The sequence below is a fragment of the Lampetra fluviatilis genome, chromosome 43, assembly GCF_964198595.1.
Source record: "Lampetra fluviatilis chromosome 43, kcLamFluv1.1, whole genome shotgun sequence".
Classification (NCBI taxonomy): domain Eukaryota; kingdom Metazoa; phylum Chordata; class Hyperoartia; order Petromyzontiformes; family Petromyzontidae; genus Lampetra; species Lampetra fluviatilis.
This window is the reverse complement of record NC_136317.1, coordinates 8,376,099-8,398,061: the sequence shown is the minus strand read 5'-3', so window position 1 is coordinate 8,398,061 and position 21,963 is coordinate 8,376,099. Positions and strand designations below refer to the sequence as shown.

The 21,963-nt window shown below is 46.0% G+C and overlaps 1 protein-coding gene across 1 annotated transcript; it reads left to right on the top strand.

Annotated features, from left to right (window-relative positions):
- Positions 1-7,857: 7,857 nt before the first annotated feature.
- LOC144947098 (sodium/potassium-transporting ATPase subunit beta-3-like) lies at positions 7,858-21,736 on the top strand. The gene is made up of 7 exons (XM_078876301.1): positions 7,858-8,389; positions 14,306-14,434; positions 14,627-14,725; positions 15,114-15,307; positions 16,395-16,454; positions 18,418-18,510; positions 18,648-21,736. The coding sequence occupies exons 1-7, from the start codon at positions 8,278-8,280 to the stop codon at positions 18,807-18,809; spliced, it is 849 nt and encodes a 282-aa protein (XP_078732427.1). The 5' UTR covers positions 7,858-8,277; the 3' UTR covers positions 18,810-21,736.
- Positions 21,737-21,963: the final 227 nt, after the last annotated feature.

The following is a 21,963-nucleotide window of genomic DNA, read 5'->3' as shown; positions in this document are numbered from 1 at the left end:
GGGCGACTGCTGGAGTCGAACCATGAACCTCACTGCAGCGAGCGCCAGGCGAGGTCACCGGCCACAGATGACTCGCGCACACTCACAACAGAACACACACACACACGTGATACACAACAGAACACACAAACACGAACGAGACACACACGGGCGCACACAAACAAACACGTGTTGTGGGGAAACTCGAGCGCCAGGGTAAATATTTGAGGCGCGCATGCGGCATCGAGCGAGCGCCGGGTCGCAGCTGCCGCGGTGTTCCTGCTGCTGCTGCAGGTGCTGCTGCTGCAGGTGCTGCCCTGCGTTGCCAGGTAAAGGTAAATCCACGGACGGTTAAAAAAAAAACACAAAAAGGCGCGGCCCTGGCAATCGCTGTCTCATGCCGCTGCTTGGCGGACTCGGCGGCATTATTCGCTCGAAAGGAGCTTCAGAGATGTCCTCCCGAAAGGGCACCGTGGCCTCCTCTTCCACGCCGGCTCGATGTGTCGGAAGAGGTGCGGGTATCCACGCTTTACCCCACCAATCATGACCAGCCGATCGATTCACTGTGACGAACCCATTTCAAGTACAGGGTGGTCCAGATGTCTTGTGACACCCAATTAATTTGTCCCTAATATTCTTTGCCTTTGCATATTAATTTAAGTTTAAATGAAACTCACTTAAAATGTTGTGTACGTTTTTTGAGCATTACATTGGGGGGGGGGGGGTCAAGACATCTGGACCACCCTGTACTGCATAGTGCTGAGTGGACAAAGGTGGGAGCGGCAAATTTAAGAAACCTGCCCCATCGTTTCAACTGCCGCACCGGGAGATCGAACGCAGCCGGCGGACCTGTGGATTGAAAGCCCGGTGCTCTAAAGAAGTGGGATTCACCCAGTCGGGTAGAGTCGCCTTTATTGGCCATGATCGTTCCACTGCTGTATGAGGGTTTCCGCAATGCCGCCCGCATCGTGGGGGTTATTTGACCATACTTCACCACGCTTGTCAGTGCGGGTTGGTGGAGTAGGAGACAGGCGTGGAAGTGTAAAAGTAAAACTCGACAATGAATGTTGCTGCAACTGCTCTCTGCGGGTAACCACGTGGCCTCACAGCAGTCTCTTTCACGCGATGGTGACGAGATGTTAACTACCTCGCCTGGTACACAGGAGGTCGTGGGTTCCATCCCGACCCTAACGCCTGCTGTATATTTTGAGTTTGCGTGTTCTCCCCGTTTGTGACGTGGATTTTTCTCTGGGTTCTATGTTTTTTTACCTCCACATTGAGCATCAGCACGCGTTTACAGTTTTGGCACCTGCTATACATTCCCACATAAGGCGCTTCGTTGAGCTATGATTTGTGGCCAGGTCGCTTCTGAAAAAGAACCGATATAGCTCAATGGGCATTCCTGGTAAAAAAAAATCGTTCAATAGTTATATTTTAAGATTGGAGTTCGCCTATCCAAGCACTATTATCCAGTGTCAAACCGGCTTAGTTTTTTTACGGGCGACTTGATCATAGACAGTAGTTGAATTCCGATAATAGTATCACAATATTATCACAGAGGCGTTGTTATTGTTGGACACTATTATTATTATCTGGGCGCCGCCACTTTTAACACAGACGGGCACAAAGAGCGTGGGGAATGTCCGTGATGCTCGTGACGAGGGCTTGTTGTGAAAGCGAGATGATGTGGTCCCAAGTCTCGAACGTGTTCAAGTGACCTCCACCTCCCCACTGAACAAACTAGCCACATTCACTTAAGTCCTGGGTGTAAGGAACACGCCTCACAAAGGGTGATTTATAGATTCGAAACAGCACAGTCCTCCCAGCATGTCTTGTACGCTTCTGAGACAAGGCAGCGGTTGGCAATGATGGCGATTCTGGACTGATGATTCCCAGCAAGAATAAATCAGTTTATACAATCGTCTGTTTGCCGTTCCGTGGGCTAGAATAGTTTGGCCGCAATGTTGACGTGAGTTGGTGGGCTAAACAAGGCTGTGTGCACCACACACACGCAGTCTGGTGATGCGGTGTGACATGCAAGGCATTCTGGGAAGCCGATCTTAATCTTATCTTATGTATAGTAGCTACATTTTAGGAACTAAATGCCAATGTCGAGGTCTGTTAACCAGGACGAGAGGGCGTCAGGAGTACGTGTAGTTCTATTTCCCCGCTGTAGGAGCGCAGACTTCTATACATTACGGATTACCACAATCGCACTACTGTCACCTGTCTTTAACTTTCCATTTCTGTAAGATATGTGATCATCGACCTGTCGATGTGCTGATGTGGTTGATGGTTACACCAGCGTCTTCGAGGATGAATTCCAAAGTCAGGAGGTGTGTGATGTTTTGGTCTCGAATGAGGTGTTTATTCTGTACGTCCGCGTTGTTCCTGTCCGCCAGCGTTCGTCTGATCTTAGTGTCCCTGCGAGACAGACAGACGGACGAAGTTAATGGGTAAATGCTTTCAACTTTAAGTGGCAAGTGTAAAAAAAGAGGATCTGAGATAAGAGAGATCCTATATTATATATTCGATAGACAGATACTGTGTATGGAGAGGTATTGTAGTCTGCTTGTCCCTGGGGGATAATCTGCCGTATTTGAGGTACACTTTCTAATTGTTTGCGAATTACATATCCGAGGGCCTCTGTTTGCCATCTCGCCAGACGGCCAATTTTCAACTGGACTGATAAGCCAGTTTAATGAGGAGATTAAGGTTCCTGGAGACAAACGTGTGGTTTAGTCACAACAAAGATGATCAAGCTGCAGGCCAGCCAGGGTAAACAACTCACTCACTCTTGTGTATTGCTCCAATCAGAAACGATGCCATCTCGGTCCCTGTAAGTCTCGCCATAATGTATACAGCCTCACCGCTGTGAGTCTGGTCGGTACACTTCTGGACACAATTTAAGCCCAATCAAAACACAAAACGTGTGGCGGACACCCAGGCATGGGGAAAAAAACCCTGGTCCCAGCAGTGAATTGACAAAAGGGCCTGCCAATGCCCGCCTCCGGTGTGGCCAGGGCCGGATGCGCACCGCTTCCGAACATCGATGTGGGAGGGGGGGGGTGCGTACGACGACAACGTGACAGCACCGCCGTGCGAATGCGTGGTGCCGGGAGACCGTGGCGCGCATCATCGCCTCCCGACTGCCAAGTCCGTCAGGGCGTGCCGGGCAGTGTGGGTTGTTGCATAGCGTGTGCTGGAGGAGGAGGAAGGAGCTGTCACGCAGCTTACGTGGCCTGACGTCCATTCACATAGAAGATTGACACACGTCATGCATGGATTTATTTGGCTATCCGCTGCTCGAGCTGTATGACAGTCACGTGTAAAAGAAATTGCTCAATCAATGTAATGTAATCGCGATCTGACGTTTGTTTAGAATCAGATTTGGGGCCACATCACTGCTGGTTTGGCTCACAAAGATCCGGCTCTGTTACATAAGGCGCTCACATGATGCGCTGTACAGCATTTAAGGTTTGCATGTATTTGTGCATTGGTAATACAGCACTGTACGTGTTCATGGGTGCAGCGGCTGTGCTTTGGTTACCACCCTTTTGCGTTATGCTTTTATGGCTTTATTTTGGAGATTTCGAAACGTTTTTTTGGTTTGGCCATGTTTGTTTGTTGTAATACGGAGTTAGACTGATGGCCTTAATCTAAGTTGTCTTGTGGTTGTTGTTGACTTGCATCCCACTGGGATTTTTGCACACAGCGTTGGTGTACGGTGCTTTTTATGCAATATTTTGCTGTCTTTTCTTGGATTTTCTGTTTGCACTTAGTCACATAGTCACTTTAAGATGTTTTCTTGTTCATGTTTTTGTTTGTTGCGGTTGCACCCGATTCAATAGCCGAATGGCTCACAGGTCTATACCTAATCAATGAACTTGAACTTATGAACCTAATTTCGATTCCCGGTCACGCTCAACATCAGTGGCGAGCGAAATCTGAACCGATTGCAACCCGCACTGACCAGCGCGGTGAAGTATAGTCAAAAGCTGCCCAGAGTTTGCTTTCAATGAACCAACGCTGCTGCAATTATGCGGTTCCAGAAGGCAAGTGATATGATGCGTAAAACAACTTTTATTTCTATTCTGGAGGGACAGATACGCTTGGGTATATCGTTAAAAAAGGTGGTATAGGCTGCTGCGGTGCCACTTGATGGACATCACAGGGCAGTGCAGAATAATTCACTGTCGTGCTGTGCTCCTCTGTGCTCTCTCGGCATTTACAAACCCCTCGTCCAGCAATGGATCGATACAAGGGGCTGTACACATCCAGCAAAAAGAATAACAACAGACAGCGATGCAGCCACCGATGGGGCGGGGTGACTGGAACGTCCATTCGGAGGCTGGCGGCGCCTGTTGCCTTAGCAATGAATACAGATCCATTGATGCATAAGATCGCTCGTTGGATATTAAATGAACGGGTTTGAACAGTTGAGGCGTAAAGAGCTCAACGCTGTTGTCAATCCACCCCTGGACGAAAGCCTCCCCATCCCGTGTCAACCATAGCGGGGGGGGGGGGATCGACCATATTTTACCGTCAATGTGACCCCCGTCTTCATAGCAGATCGCGCAGAAAGGTCACTCCCCGAAACGTCGACGATTGTCTGTTTACTTTTAGGGCCACGGTGTTATTGGCGCGTCTTGAGTAAACATTATTTTGTGATTTGCGCAACCAATAGCAACGCAGTATCATAACAAAAAGCCCAATGTGTTTAACTAGCAACAACAAAACAAACTGGGTGGATGAGTATACAGTAATCGGAAGAAGCAACAAACGTTTTTTTTAATTAATGATCATTAACTCACGCAAACACCCTGAAGGGATTAGCCCTTTCAGAGCCACTCGGCTGTAAACTTTGGCGGGGGGGGGGCACAGCGCAAAACAGTTCACCGGCATTGCTGCAAGGGAAACCAATTCTGCCGACAATACACCGAATGTCCAAACCATTCCAGAATTTCTCTCGTGTGAAGACAAATGCTCCTGAAAAAGACATGCACTCCAAATGCTGATGGGATGTGTAAAAGAATAGATATTTTTAATCAAGTTATTGGACAGTTTCCACAACAACGCTAATGAGACCTCTGATGCAATAGCTGGGACCGAGTGTCCGTACAGCAAAGGTCACGAATGCCCGTCACGAGTTTCGATGTGAATCGATCAACCTCACGGCGGCGAGGGCCGTCGAATGTAAACAATTGAATAATCAGCCGCTGGCTCTTTACCTTGAGTCATTTCCTAATCCGGCCGGCGCCATTGTTAAACATTCATTCTCTCCCTCGTTGCAGGGACCCACCCAGACATCCTCACCGTCACCTCAATTCCCAATTCACCGCTTCCGCCCCGCAGGAGGTGGCTGCCCATTGTGAGCGCTTCGGATCCTGCGCGGGTCTTTAATTTTGTGTCTTCGGGACGTTTAACTCCTGGCGCTGAGCTAATCAGCTGTGACCCATAGCTGACGAGACACGTACTCTCGTTATTTTAACGATGACTCTGTCTCGTTTGTCGTTGCATCAACGCGTTTGATGCAACGACAAAAGTCATAGATGTGTTGCCCCCCCTTTGTTAATCTACTGCTGGATGAAAGTCTCTCCATACCTTGGTGAGTGTGGACTGTTGAAGAGAGATAACCTCAGGTTAGATTTAACTCTCCCAAAGGCAGAGTTCGACTTTATATTTGGAGGGGGGCGGCAGGGCATCGCCTTGTCCCTCATTAAGAATATCGGGCGCTTATAATACATTTATTTTATATTAATTGTTCACAGTCGCAATGCGCTAACCACTGCTCCGATCAACCGCAGCCACATACACCCTCGATGGATCACACGACTGTAACTTGGGCAAACAATAAAATAGCAACATCACGGCGCCGTTGCATTTGTGCAACGTTGACACATCCCAGGCGGGAACAACACAAGGTGCTTGAAGTTGTGTTGTCCTGTTTGTCGTGTCGTGTGTTTGAGTGGAGCGGTGGCGCAGTGGTTACCGCCACACGCCGAGTTCGCGTTATGTCCACGGATACAAAAATATATAAACGGCTGGTTGGGTTGCCACCTTCTCAGGTACAACAATCGGGGGCACGTGAGAATGCCCACCGTTACTGTATTGGCAGAGGTGAGGACGACACGACAGTTGTGTGTTCGTATTATTACGCAACTTTGAAAGGCTGGGTAAATACTCTTAGGTTTTTTTTGGTAAAGTCACTTAGGTAAAAAAAGAATAGATTTCTTTTTATTATTATATTATTTGTATGAATTTTTCTAATAGCGCAATACATTTTTTTTATCATTTACTTATTTTTCCCTACGTGACTTTACCGAAAAAACCTAAGAGTACGAATCCTTGCAGTCACGAAAGCTTCAAATCTAGAATTAAGGCTGGGTAAGTTTAATGTGCCTGGAAGATCTCCAGAGTTCCCAGGACAGCAAGGACGTCCTGGGGGAAGCAAGACAAGCGACAACCCACCGACTAGCGAGTTATATCGAACCTTTTGAACCAGGCCCAGGGGCCTTCCTCCTCTCATCATCCTAAGTATGGTCAAGCACCCCCCCCCCATCCAGCAGTGGATTGACAAGCGGGCTATGAAGTGCCGACCACGTGCTTGTGACAGTCGTCCCCCAATCCGTGGGCTGCGCGCGTTGGGTGTAAAATCGAGAATGAATGGGGCTGGACGCGCCCGTCAATGCGGAAGGGACCTACCGCGCGCACACGTGCTCGCACTGTACTCCCACACGTGTTCCCCACTTCCCCTCGCCCCATCACCAGATACAAGGACGACTCAGCCTGTCGTGTGGGGCATCCGTGCCCCCCCCCCTTTATTATCACCAGCCATGAACAATCCACTGCTGGATGAATGCCAACGCCGATCCGTCCATGAAACCCTCACGACCATGTCCTACGACAATCAGCCTCGCTCCCAAGCACGAGCTTGATGGTCATGGCTACATCTTTGCGTCCTCTCGGTCGAGTTCCCATGGCGTAGAATTGCGCCGTGTACCGGCGTGGATTTGCAGGAACGTCCTCTCTCTTTTTCTTCCGACGTTTCTGGGAAATACGTCGATCAGTTGCGCAATAAACCACTCAACGCGACGAAGTTTGCGCGTCCTGCACATTGACTCTCTCCTGAGGTCGCTCCGCGCCTTTGTATTCTCGCGGATTCGCCACCAAATGTCAACGTCTCGTTAATTGCGGTAGTCCCCTGGCAGGCGGTTGCTGCGAGGACATCGTCATCATCATCGTCGTCTCCCACGTGGCTCGCAGCGTTTACACGGGGCCCCCCCGTCGTCTCTTAAGTGGCAGTGTTGGTCGTGTGTGTAAAGCCCTCGCCTCCGACAGATTCAGTCCGATACCCAGTAGACTCCGCGTCCTTCGACGAGAGCCGCCCCATCGTGCCCTCCGATGCGGTAACGCCGAGCTTTGTGCCCCCCCCTCTCTCTCTCAATGCGCCACTAAACCCCCGCGGCTTTCGCTTCGGCGAGAGGCGCCGCTTAGCGAAGGGGAAATTTCATCTCCCCGCACACAAAACAACAACAACAAAGACTCCCTGCCACTCCCTGCTACCCCCCCCCCCCAGTACAGCTTCAACAGACTGTAGGGGCGAATGCTGTCAGCGAGCACCTACGAAGGCCGTCACGGCACACGAGGGGGTGGGTGGCCAACCCCACGCACGGCCGCCTTCGTCTCCCCAGTGGCGATGTACCGGGTACTCGTTAGAGGCCGAGTGGACCGAGGCGAGACAATCGTCGCCCGGCTCGTGACCCCGCGCGGTGACGTCACGTTCACACCACGCGGTGACGTCACGCGCACACCACGCGGTGACGTCACGCGCACACTACGTGGTCGCGTCGCCCTTAAAAGGGGCCGGGGGGGGCGCCTTTCCCCTCCTCCTCCAGGCGCGCCGCCGCGTCGCGCTCTCTCCTCCTCCCTCTCCTCCCTTTCTCTTCTCTCCTCGCACCGACGCCGCTCTTTCGCCTCTCGCTCTTCTTCCCCCCCCACCACCGCCGGCGTCGCCGTCTCATTCACGACGCCAGCGGCCTCTGACTGCCTCCCGCCCTCTAACCCCCGGCTCGTTGTTTTCCCGCCAAAGGGAATTAATAAGACGGTGGCACCTTTAAGGGACGCTTGCGGTTTTATTTCCCTCACAAAGAATCCAACACCACCATCGTCGTCATTCACGCCTCGCTCGTCTTCCCCCAGCCGCTTGAATCTTAAATCTCCGTCCGCCTCGCCCAAGTGAGAGACGCCGGCCTGCTGCTGCTGCTGTTGTCGCCGCCGTGAGGTGAACTAGTAAAGATGTCGTCTGAGAAGGAGAAGAAGACGTTCGCCGAGTCGATGGCGGAGTGGAAGCTGTTCTTCTACAACCCGCGCACCGGCGAGGTGCTCGGCCGCACGGGCAAGAGCTGGGGTGGGTAAGAGGCGTGCCCGCCGCAGGGTTCGCGTCAATTCTCGCGTCTTTTAGTCGATTAACGCGGCGAATGTCATTGAGGTGTTTTTTAATACAAAATGTGTAAATGGAGCAATCTCGCCAAACGCGATGGAACGCGTCCATGGGGGGGGGGGGGAGCGATGAGAAACCTGCCGAGTTCTCGGCTGTGCGGTGGCTTTGTAGAGAGAGAGAGGGGGGCTGGGTGGGTGGTGGGGGAGGCCTTGGGGAGGGGAAATCGGTGATCGTGGAGCAAGGGGATCGATCCCATTGATGGTCCTCGCCGGCGAGGAGAGAGAGCGACGTTACAATAGTAACGCGTTACTACTAAACACGCGTTGGTCGCGTTGTTACAGGGCGCGTTACGTCTGTCACGCCACTACTGGATGACGACGATGATGGTGAAGAGGGCCTCTTCATCATCGTCCTCTTCATCGCCTTTAGAGTCATTTCTTTACCGCCTCGCCGACGTCTTTAGAAGCACCGTGATGGGGCGGGGGGGGCACATGGTGATATCGACATATTACTCATGAAGGTTTTATGAATGATCTTGTCGCTGTTGTCACTGCCGGTAAAGAACTAACAATCTGCTGCGTGCAATGAATGGTCGCCATGCACAACGATGGCTGCTTTGGTCTCTGCTGAGGACGCATCCGCCTTGGCGGGGAGGTGTGGCGCAAGGTGTTTGTGTGGTATGCGAAGGGGGGGGTACACGTGGTGTGTGTGCGTGTGTTGTGTGCACGCGTTGTGTACGTGTTGTGTGTACGTGTTGTGTCTCTGTGCGGTATGCCTAGTGGTGTGTTGTGTAGTGTGTACACATGGTGTGTGTACACGTGGTGTGTTGTCTCTGTGGTTTGGAGTGTGTAGGGGAGCGGCAGTGTTGGTGCGCTACATTACGAACCTGGCGACCCGAGTTAGATTCACGCTCACGGCCAAAATCGGTGACGATTATCTGAACCGGTCCTGGGCCTCCCCTAGGTCGATTCGGCCTCGAATGAGTACCTGGTGCGGTGTGAAAACATCGCCACTGTGGAGGCGAAGGCGGCCGGGCGTGGTGCTGGCCACCCACCCCCTCGTGTGCCATGCCGGCCTTTATAGGTGCTACTCGCTAACAGCACTTGCCCCAGCAGTCTGTTAAGGCTACACGGGGATCTTTGTATTGTGGTATGGGGGTGTGATGCACGTGTTCGTGTGGAACTACGCCTGTGCTGTCCACGTATAGGCTGTACACGTGTGCGTCTAGTTCGTATTACGCGCACACTTCCGTGCTCCGTATTTGGTTAGTGTGTTAATCGTGTGTGGTGTCTTGTGCGGTGCGTGTGTGTGATCTAAATGTGTGATACACGCAGGCTTGGTGTGTGTTTTATTAATTCACGTGTCCGTGATAAATCAGGCTTTCATTTAAAAAACAGATGAGCCCGTTCAGACGAAGAAGCCCTTGGTGTATGCGTGTGTGAGTGGTTTATATGGCGGTGCGTGAGGAGAGCGACTGTGTGCCACACGTCTCTCTTGGCGTCGCCTTTTCATGCGTCATCTTCGCCCTCGGAGGGGGGGGGGCCCTCCTTGTCACGACACCTCTGTGGCGCGAGCTTTCGGTGCGTTGTTTGGCTCCTCCGAGGTCGAGTTAAAATGGGACGAGCTTTTCGTGTGTTCGGCGTTTCCCGCAGTTGCTTTACCAGTTCCCGGTGGGCCGAGGCTAAGCGTGGTCCCCATCGCGTCGAAAATGAACCCCGATTCGCCCACAATGGGTAATGATGCCTAAAGAAAGCTAATTAACACCAATGGAGACTAGGCTCTAAATAAAGCTGTCTCGGGTGTGGACCAATCAATTTCAAGGACCGTGCTTATCATTATCAGAGTTGTTTATTTTTGTTTGCATTTTGACTGCTTGTGTTGTGGTTATTGCAAACATGATCCCTTGTATAAAGGTGTCAGTTTTTGTACCAGTTGAAAGGGTAAAAACCTATTACTATAAGGCTAATTAAGCCACTGATGAACCCACTGATTATTATGTCTATAAGTAATTTGACAATTTGCTGTTTAACATTGTGTGTTTCCTATTGTTACTGGGAGCCACAGTGCTCGCGTTCACAGAAGATAATTAATAGGGCTGCTTTCGTTAATATTTAAACATGTGCGTTGGCCACAGCGAAATTGGCACGGTAGTGTCCCCTTTTGGTGCATATCAAATAAACGCTTAAATGTTGGCCAGATTAACCCCGGATTTCATTTCAATATTCAGGACGCAACCAGCAATATAATTGGCATGGTGTGCTTTGTTTATGAGGTTACAGGCCACGGACAGTAAAGGTTTAGGTAACGGAATAATAAGCTTGCTGTAAAATCACACGTGTGGAATTTGGCATCACAGTGCCCTCTAGGGGGGCCCTCATGTGTCTACGTTCAACGCTCATTTGAAAATGGTAGTTACACGAAAATTATTTTCGTAACGTGATAGCCGTTGAAAGAGTAAACGCTTTGCTTCATAATGTAACTTGATTTTACTTTATAAAAATCCACAAATGTTGATGGCTCAGGACTATTTAGTCTTTTTCTGGAGTATGGCAAATGTGTGTACATCATACGTCCAGGTTTAAGTTTGTGAGCCATGTGATAGTTTTGGGAGTTGCGCGATGATTACTGGCCCAGTCCGCCGGAGAGCGCGGGCAGAATGCAGTTATTTGCGATACGATGCATTGTTTGGTTCGGGTGGCCAGTCCCACGGTGGGGTCCTCTTAAAATATTCCACTTGTGGAAGAGGCGTGTGCAACGACTAGTGGCTATTCTGATGCGGTTGATGGAGGAAGCACCACAGTTTTATTGAAAAATCGTCAGAGTTATGCGGCGCGGTAGTGGGGTCTTCGATGTGAGGCTTTTATTAGGAACCTCGACAGAACTCAATAGTGTTGCTGGCCAGCACTCTTCAGTGGGCCCTGCTTCTACGGCCGTCTGGAACGCTGTTCCTTCCGATATTAGGAAGCCACTGGAGCTATGCACTTTAAAATCCTAGATTGAAGACTAATTTCTTTACAACACTTTTTTATGTTTAGTTCTTCCCCCGCATCTCAGATTAGCACGGTTTGCTACGTACGGTGCGAAAGAAGTTCAGCATACATACGTACATTGGTTTCCTGGCTCTCGGACGGGTTTATAGAGGATCGAGCAGGTCTTGGTGTAACGTGAGTTCCATGCATCCTCGGATTGTTCTCATTGGTTTAATATTGCGGCATCCCGACAGATTTGCTGGCATAATGTTGGCCAGAACGGTGAGCCACTTCGTGGGAGAGCATTTATCTGTTTAGTTAACTGCCTATGACCAAATTATCTCCAACGTGCCTGGTCCTGTCAGATCTCGGAAGCTCAGCCGGTTTGAGCGCTTGCACAGTGCTTGGATGGGTGATCGGCAACCACAGCAGGTTGTTATATTTTGTGGGGCTACTTGGTGGGCATCAAAGTGGAGTGCAGCAAAATCCATTATTGTACCGTACTTGTATGCTCCCACGTCTATGATGCCCATCTTTAATTCTCACTGTTCAGTGTGGTCAAGCGTAGACAAAATATCCACATGATGTAGGGACGTCTCGTCCAACAAAAATGGATTGTCAAAGCCATATGTATTGGTAACAGTGATTTATTGCTAAACTGTGGTTAAGTTGGAATTTGGTTGCACCACGGTACTGTCAATGACGGGAAGTGTATAATATGTACCAATGGCATACTGATTTACCCCATTTTCCAAGGTTTGGCAGATTTCCCAATTGCGTATTGTGAAAGTGGTGAATTCTAGATTTAAAGCTTTCGTGACTGCAAGGATTCATACTCTTAGGTTTTTTCGGTAAAGTCACGTAGGTAAAAAAAATAGAAATAATAATAGAAATAAAATTATAAATCACGACGTTTCGGAGGCAGCACAAGTCTCAGTCATCAGGTGGGACCGTCACAGTTAGATGTACTGTATCAAGTGAGGCAAAATTCCAAGATACAAGTTCCTCCTCCCCCCGTTAACTTGTATTTAAGACCTTGTATCTTGGAATTTTGCCTCCCTTGATACAGTAAATCTAACTGACGGTCCCACCTGATGACGGAGACTTGTGTTGCCTCCGAAACGTCGTGATTTATAATTTTATTTCTATTATTATTTCTATTATCTTTATTTTTACCTACGTGACTTTACCGAAAAAACCTAAGAGTATAAAGTGATGAATGCCATTTGACATGCGAGAACGCTCTATCCCAACCAGAAAAGAATTCCCAACCGCTGTTTTGGTTGGCCGCGTGGTTTGTTTCTGAACAGATGCTGTTGCAGTTGAAGTGTCAAACGTTGGATAGAAAAATACTCTGGCCATGTAGGTTTGGAGCAATGGGGATATTTGTGCTAAAAACTGTTGAAGTTCTGGTGCATATTTCACCCCCCCCCCCACCAATATTCTGCTCAGGTTGGTGGGATGCCTTGTGGTTTAGAGAAGTAAAATCTCAGCTCATTCTGGTTAAAGGAGAGCCATTATTTCAAAGGTCTGTAATTAGTGTAAAAATGTGGCGCTTGAAAATGCAAAGTCTTAAAACACTTAGAAGCCTGTAGTTTTAAAATATTTGGTAAAGTATATTCTCATACAAGTGATTGTTCAAGTATTGTATCCTTTTTGTTGACTGAGAAAATTGATCATCTTTTATAGTTTGATTACCAGTATCTTCTAGTAAAGTGTAAATGCTGTAAGTGGATATAATGTCAATTTTCAGCATTGGACGAGCTGTAATCTGGATTATAAGCGATTTAGTCCCATCTGTATTTTGAAATGGAATGGAATTTCCGGTTGTTTATTGTACGAGCTATGACTCGTACAATAAAGTGGTTTGGTTTAGGTGCCTTATGTTTAATACAGGAGCTGTAAAATTGTATTATTTTGAGGCCGTTACCAAAAATACATAACGCAAGTTGATTAGTACACCTTTTGTATGCTGCCTCATTGTATTTCAGCCTACGTTATCACAATACAGTATTGGCTTTCACCTTAAAAAAAAATTGTGGAAATTCAAAACAGAGTAGTTGAATCTCTTTATGACACTGTAGAGTTCAGTAATTGCCACGTGTGACTTTGAAGACCTGTTTGCACATTTTCTATGTAAGCTTTCTGTTAGGAACCCACACTTGATGGTGCTCATAATTGTTAAACATTACCTCTTTGATGGCTTTCATTGCACATTACTCTTTTGAATTTTCTGTCGATCGTTAATGTTGGCCTATTAATTATGTAGCTTTTACATTAATTGTGCAATGTTGGAATATAACCACTATATACTCATTTTTATTATTTCTTGAATGACCTAATGCGTTTATCCCGAGACCAAATCCTAAACTCGCTTCCCTGTTAATTTACCCATAAATCCTGTGCAACCAATTACATAAAAAGGTAAAATAATACAGGTTTTTTTTGGGTTGTATTGCGTAAAAAAAGGTTTGTCACGTAAACGGAACATGCCAAGTCATTACTTGTACAGCACACCGGTGTAGTGGAGAGCAAATCTACAACATTTACAATCCGAGTACATAAATAGGTTTACTCATTTCTAGATAAGAAAACAGAACATGCCAAGTCGTTACTACTACAGCACACCGGTGTATTGGAGAGCAAATCCACAACATTTACAATCTGAGTACATAAATAGGTTTACTCATTTCTAGATAAGAAACTGCCACTGTAATCTACACTTCCACACATCCCTTTGCCCGTTTTATGCTTGACCCCATGATGATCATAAAATGTGTGCCAAATCATCTACCTGTATATATATAAAAAAAAATCGTTTTCACATTGCTCTACTTAATACTTCAATTTCGTACAGAACTTGTTTGTGGATTCTTGGAGATTTTTCACCAATTTGCGACGTTTGTTTTTGCAGGGATGATTCTTCTGTTCTACACGGTGTTCTACGCTTTCTTGGCCTCTCTGTTTGTGTTCACGATGTGGGTGATGCTGCAGACTGTTGATGACAAAAACCCCAAGTACCAGGATCGAGTGTCCAGCCCAGGTAACCATTTGTCTTGTCACCCCGGCCCATGGTGTGGTGCGAGTGCCTGCACCGCGATTACTACTTCCTATTACATTATAAATGATGGACATTGTTGGTGAATTATTTAGGTATTCATTACGTATTTATCTTAACGGTTGCTTTGAATTGTTAATGAAACGTGTTGTATTTTTGGTTTGCTTTGCACCTTAGGAGTTGTAATGCGGCCAAAGATGAATAAGGCATTGGAGTTGTTCATAAATCGGAACACAAACGACGACATAATCAAACATCTGAATTCATTTCTTGAAGGTGAGGAAAGTATTTCAAATGTATCTGAATTTGTAATTCGTTATTTCATTACCTTTCCTGAATACTGTAGATTTAGATAGACATGAATCAACAACGTCATGTAATTTATAGTTTCTGCAAATCAATATAATGGGTATTGAAGTAACATGTAACCGTAAATGAGTAGGGACATCTCTCGCAATATTGGCTTGTGTATTTTGTAAAAAACCATATACATTGTGCACTGGTATATATTCTTGTGGAGTGCAAAGAATGAGGGCATTACCGATAAGTATCTCGCGTGCTCTTTGATGTAATTTAATATTGATGAGCAATGTTTTTTTTAAGCCAGGTGGTGGGGTCTCTTGAATAGCTTGCGTGATGACAATGTTCCCGTTTGTATTTGCAGCTTACGATGAGGCCAATCAGACAAATAAGGCGCTGTGTCAAGCGGGAAGGTACAGAGACGCCCAGAATGGCCGACCGAACGAGGATAACGTGTGGCCTGCGTGTCGCTTCAACCGATCCGACTTTGGAGAGTGTGCCAGTCCTGACTACGGCTACACCAACCAAACGCCATGCGTTTTCATAAAGCTGAATCGGGTATGAGTAAGCTCCTCGGTGCTAGTTCCACTACTCGGACGTGTAACCTCCTTGGCCAAAAATAAGACTGCTTTTGAGTCCAGGGGGCCAGGCCAAAGAAGCAGCTCGGAGGTTAAGAGCGCTGAGCTTGGCACTGCTGAGACTGTGGGTTCAAAATCGAGATGGTGTAGTGGTTTGATGACCTCGGCCGAATTAATAATGGTTGCACAGAATAACCATCACAGTCACTGGCGGAGCCAGTGGGGGGGGGTGGGGTAGGGTGGCACGTGCCCCCCCCCCCCCCCCCAATGATCCGATCTAAATTAATTTCGATCGGATCATTGGGGTTTATTAGTAATAAATCGGCATTTTGCGACCCCCACTGCCACTGTGTAGCATATTATTACGTGCCAGGGACTCTGAGATGAGTCCATAATTGACAATAAGTAACGGCAAAGCAGTTATAAGTGACTCGCAGATTTGTGCGCAGTTGCGTATACAGTACACGACTTTCCTGAAGGCATATTTTCAGCGAGCGCAATGCCGATCACACAACGCGGTTCGAATTCGACCCTCGATCGATGGCTGTGCCATCGCCGCACACGCGTCGAATAAAAAACAAGGGACAAGTCCTTACTAACAACTCCTATAATTGTTCATGTCTGGAGGGGTTGCCCCCCCCCCCTACCTGAAACTCCTGGCTCCGCCATTGATAAATGTTATTCTGCTATTAATTCGCCCAAATTCCACCAATGAGAATTATACAATTTTTATTTGACTAGCATGAAATAACATTACAGTGGTGTGCCCTGTACTTTGTGGACCAGAAGTCACTTCAAGGTATTTTGGAGGTGGCTCGGTGATCTCTGCTTTCATGGGCCATTCTGTTAATGCTAAGGGGTTGGACTGCTTTTTGAGATCCGATTGGATATTTTGTTTGGTAGCAATCCCAGATAGCACAATTATGTAAAATTTGGGGGGAAAGATGAAATAAATATTTTCTATAGGGGGTGGAATAAAAATGAGAACTAAAGTTTAATACGTTCCGTTATTTTGAATGTTTAAATTGTTCCACATGGCTGAGCTAATGCTGAGGTTTTTCTGGTAGATAATTGGATTCAAGCCCGGCACGGTTAACGAAGCCCCCAAAGTCATGTGCTCAAGCAAGGTTTGTGGCCGCGATGACATACACCCACATTAATGTTGCATGCAAATATTATGGGCAAATTATTTGAGTTTCAGATATTTCGATTTTAACAATTTACAATTTTTCATTGAGCTGTATGATGATCACATTCTGCATTTACTCATTTTTAAAACAAAGATGAAAAACTTCAATGTTTAAACTACACATGCAAAGTTTCTGTATAATGGATTAAAGGGGTTGAATAATAAATACTTGTCTGGAACACGTAGTTCCAATGCCAACAAAAATGCAGTGGCCACACAAATCATTTGCCCGGTAATATTCGTGGTGGATGTGCGCTGTGATGCGTGCTTTGTGAGATGTGGTGTTCACTTGTTGTCTTCCCCCTTCTACTCTACCTTTCTCTTCTAAGTGTGCAACACTTTAGCGGACTATAACTAACCACTGGTAAGGTGTCTGCATTGCCACCAGCTCTGTGCTTGCCTGCAAAAACGTGCAATGCAATTATTTTGGCTGCGTGGAATGAGCATAGTGTGCCACTAGTTGCTTTATTGTTTTTCATTGGCTCCGGTGCCTTATTCAGACTTAAATTGCACCCATCGGCCTCTAAACCGGAGTAGGTTTTTTCTTTGAGAAAAAATGGTGAGCCGCGTTTCCCACAACAACCACATTTAATTACTGTGGTTGTACAATGCTCAACGGCCATTGAACAGTACATAATGTTAAGCCTCTGGTAAGGTGGCATTAATTTAAACATTTTTAGAGCAATTCTAAAGCACTTGAATCATCACATTTTCAATGGGTATGAAGACACAGATGTTTACGTTGATAAATACAAATTTTTAACACGTAGGCTTTTGTGACCAATATCCATGATATAGATTTTTTTTGGGTTAGATCGCATAAATATATAAATGTGTCGTTAAACCTGCCACCACCCGACACGGCCAACTAGTAAGGGTTGTCACGTAAACAACGTGCCAATTCATCACGAGTGAAGCACTAGTGTGGAGTGTAGTGTGTAGTGTAGTGCACTAGTGTGTAGTGTAGTGTGTAGTGTAGTATACTGGTACAGCACTAGTGTGTAGTGTAGTGTATAGTTTAGTATACTAGTACAGCACACCGGTGTGTTGGAGAGCCAAGCCACAACATTTACAATCCGAGTACGACGTTTCGCCAGTAATTACAACTAGCTTCATCAGGCGACAGCCAGATTTGTGGAGAAGTCCACCCGTTTCGTTCCTTGTATATAGAGGCATAAATGTGGTTACCGTTCGTACGGCTATTTGAATAGTCACAATGGACAGGAAGGCCAAGATCAATGGGCTCGCATAATGTACGTTGACTCATTAATCCCCCCCTCCCCCCCACATGTGCCTCCTATATAAAGAACGAAACGGGTAGACTTCTCCACAAATCTGGCTGTCGCCTGATCAAGCTAGTTGTAATTACTGGCGAAACGTCGTACTCTGATTGTAAATGTTGTGGCTTGGCTCTCCAACTCACCGGTTAGTGCTGTACTAGTGACGAATTGGCACGTTCTGTTTACGTGACAACCCTTACTAGTTGGCTGTGTCGGGTGGTGGCGAGTTTAATGACACATTTATATATTTACGCGATTGAACCCAAAAACAACCTCTAAAGCATTGTTTAGCTTTTGCTATCTTGGGTTTTAGTCACTTCCTGAGAAAAATAAATGGGAATAATCTTATGTACCTAGTTGCATCTTAGTGTCTTGCCAATGATTAACTTTAATGTGTCGCCCAGAATAACCGTACATTACAGTATAGAAGGTGCTAAAGCTACAGAATATAATTGTGCCCAGTGACTTAAGTTTTCCTAATCTGTGCCTTAGTACTGTGGGAAATTTCAAAGTTGCTTATCATGGTATGAGAAAGGCAGCTTGGTATTTGTACATTTCATTCTTGGGCTCTTTTGCCTGATGTTGTATTTTTAAGTAAATGCTTGTGAATTCACCTTTCAGAAAGAGGGTGATAATCTTGGAGACCTGGAGTACTTCCCAAATGGTGGAACCTTGGATCAAATGTACTTCCCTTACTATGGAAAGAAATTGGATGTAAGTACTTTGGACACTCTTGTGATTTTAATGATGTCAAGTTTTTCGTTATTGTTTTATCTTGGAGAGGTTGATGTATGTAAAAAGCATTTTGGGGTGCAGAGTGATTTTTGTTTGTGTGCTTGTTTGTGGTGCAGCCCATGTACACACAGCCCCTCGTCGCTGTGAGATTCCTTAACTTGACCAAGCAAATGGAGGTGACCGTGGAGTGCAAGGTCATTGCCCGCAATGTGAAGGTTATAGATGACCGTGATAAATTTCTGGGTCGCGTCACGTTCAAGATCAAGCTTGAAGACTAACGAGAGGTGCATGCTGTGTCCTGCAGCTTGTGCTGTGTCCTGCAGCTTGTGCTGTCCCCACTCCACTGGCCATAACGTTTAGTTGCTGTTGCTGATGTTTGTTGTCATAGTTGTGTGCAAACCTGTGCGCTGACGCATGAGTAAAACCTCCCGCCACCCCCCCCCAACACTTTCCTTCCCCATTTGCCACTGTTTCACTGATGGATGCTGATGCGTATTGCTTGTGACCACGTAATGGTAGCTACCTCTGCTCTGACTGCTGTTTGTGTGGACATTTAACTGAAGCCGTAGGGTCTCTCGTACCCTTACCTTCATGGCTTCTTATGGGGCCAATGGAAGGGTTTGTGCATTTTAGTTTGGAACATGAATAACAGGTAGCGTGGGGCCAACTCTATAAAGATGTCAAAATGGAAACTGTTAACAGGTGTCGTTGTGTTTCTGTGGTGAGTTGGGATCAATTAGAATTTTGGACTTTACGTGCCCTGTTCATTCGCAGGGCTGTGGTTTGCACTCAGATCAGATGTGGCCCATTGTTGCTCAACATATTCCCAGTTGTACCATACAATAAGTCCTAGATTTAATGGAGAAGTGTTTTAATCTACATATGACCCTTTGCTGTCAAATGGCGCAGTCTGAAATGTTAAACTGTGTTTTCAATCTCATCGTGATGGTGTTTCATGAGGAATGTGCGATTTACTAATGCCAGTAAAACTGCAAAGGAAAAACCGGTGCCACTTAGCAGCATGTGACCCTGGCCTCTTGCCAGGAGCACATTGCACACAATGCATCTTTGCCAAGTCTCCTGCCAGGAATTGTCAATAAAAATAACACGAGGAACATTTAAGTTGCATTAATGGTTTACTCTTACACTTCCTTGACTTGTGTTTCTTGTATATATTGTGATTGATATTAGATTATAGTTAAGTGTTTAACAATCGCATTGCTAAGTTTCATAAGTATATTTAAAAATCCATTAATGTAATGTTTTCGTTTTTAAATCTATTCATGATTACATAAGAGCCTAACTAAAACCAGCCCTACATGTTAAGAAGCACTGGTACTATTAATTGAATCCTGTTTACATACAACCTTATTATATGCAACTTAAATTGTATCTGGCACCGTTTTAACTTGTGTTTTAGTAAGTGCACATGAGATCGATGTGACATTCATTATTGGTGCGTCCGACATTGCTTAAGTTTCAGCAGTAGCCTTTTTTTTGAGAACTTTTGCAAATTAATATTAAGTTTGACATCCTGAGATGGAGCACATTCAAATGTACAAATTTGGATTTGGCACTGTAGAAAGAAAAACATTCTCCTTTATTTATTGTGTTTTTTTTTAAAATGAAGGTTGATAACCAAAGTTGATTTGGAAACAATCACATTTCAAAATGTAAGCTTAACCAAGGATCACTCGGCTGTTACAATCATCAAGGTTAATATATTATTTATCGCCTTCATGCCTTCTGAGGTGAGGGCTGCGAGTAAGTTATGTGATTTTGGAGAACTACACGATATTTAACTCACGTGTTGCATGCACTGTATTGCAAAGTGTTTTTGGCCTGGGCGAGTACTAACTAGCAGTCGATTGTGTAAGACAAAAAAAGACACCCGACAGGAGGGAGAACTTTGCATTAATGTGCGATGTTCTAGATTTGAAGTTTTCGTGACTGCAAGGATTCATACTCTGTTTTTTTCGGTAAAGTCACGTAGGTAAAAAATTGAAATAAATTAAATCAGGACGGTTCCACCTGAAGGACGGAAGCTTGTGTTGCCTCAAACGTCGTGATTTAATTGCTTACCTATGTGACTGCCAAAAAAACCAAAGGGTAAAATGCGATGTATTTCCTGGTGTGTGCGTGAGCATTGCAGTGTCTGGGACCTGCCATTTCTGCTGTCAAGCTTGGCTTGCACGACACTCGTGTTTATTGTCCCCGTTTTTCTTAACCTAAACTATTCCAAAAGGTTCCTTTTTTACACAATACGCTGGCTGTGGCTTTACTTTAAGAAGATAGTTGCATTGTAGGTTCATGCAGTTGAAACTTGTAATAAAGAAAATTGGTTATGCAGCGATGTTAAATTGATGACTCCGTTGCCCCGTGACCAATTACCCCGCGGTACATTTTTGTAACCGTTTTAAATGCATCTTGCTATTCTCTCTGGTTCTTTTCGGTAGAGTCGGCGTAGATGGGTCAAATTTTAACTACATGCATTCAAATAACATTGCTTTGCAGTGCACCCAGGCGTTTGCGGATTTTTTTAAATGTGCGTGCGTGTTTTCACTGCCTGCATTGGGGTACAGCTGCTGATGGTACTGTGGTGGTCGGTGGCACGCTGCAGGACTTTCACAACATTTCATTTGCCGCTTCGGGGGGGGGGTGGGGGGGGGAGTTCGAAAATGGCTGTGGGCAAGTCCAAATCTGCTTGTGTATGCAAGTGGTGGAAGGAGTTGGAAACTAATTAAAGTGCGAAGATTGTATTGCTGTGTGCAAGGGGGGGCAGTCTTCCTGCAAAGGTGGCACGGGTGACTTTGCAAAGGTTTACCTACTTGGCGAAGTTTGCCTACTGGCATACAGGAGCGCAGGTCGTGTTCACTCGGATACTGCCATCACCTGAGCGTTGTGTACTGTGCAGTGTTTAGCTAGACTTAAAAAAGAGCAGTATTTAATGTAGTTGTGACTTCAGCTGAGGCGTTTGCTCAAACAAATGTATTTTCGGTGTGAAAGCCTTGGCTTTTATCATAAAAATTTAAGTGCATTTTGTGGTCATTTTGTAGTTTGAATTTTCCGTTGGAAATAATCTTGGTGTACATATTTCAGATTATAAATTTCAGACCTTATAATTGTATGGAAAATAGTAAAGTGAACGTTTTTAATTTACGCGTTTTTAATTGACATTAAAATAAAAGTGAATTGACAACCCTCATTCGTGTCCAGATTGTTTTGGGAAAGATGTGCAGTATGTCAAGGTTTCTCACCATGAATTACCCTGAGACTTGTGGCTCAAGCTATAAAGGTTTTGGTCAGTAAACGAATCAAATGGCTAAGTCCGTCTTTTCATACGGTATAGCATTACTTTACAATACTGTTATGGTGTGACGTTTTTTGCATCAAAGTTGATTTAGTTTGAGTGCTGATGTTACACCCCCCCTC

Coding starts and splice junctions, on each gene's coding strand:
- LOC144947098 (XM_078876301.1), top strand. CDS start 8,278: ATGTCGTCTGAGAAGGAGAAGAAGACGTTCGCCGAGTCGATGGCGGAG. Junction 15,308..16,394: donor TTTTCATAAAGCTGAATCGG/GTATGAGTAAGC, acceptor TTTTTCTGGTAG/ATAATTGGATTCAAGCCCGG. Junction 16,455..18,417: donor AAGTCATGTGCTCAAGCAAG/GTTTGTGGCCGC, acceptor TTCACCTTTCAG/AAAGAGGGTGATAATCTTGG.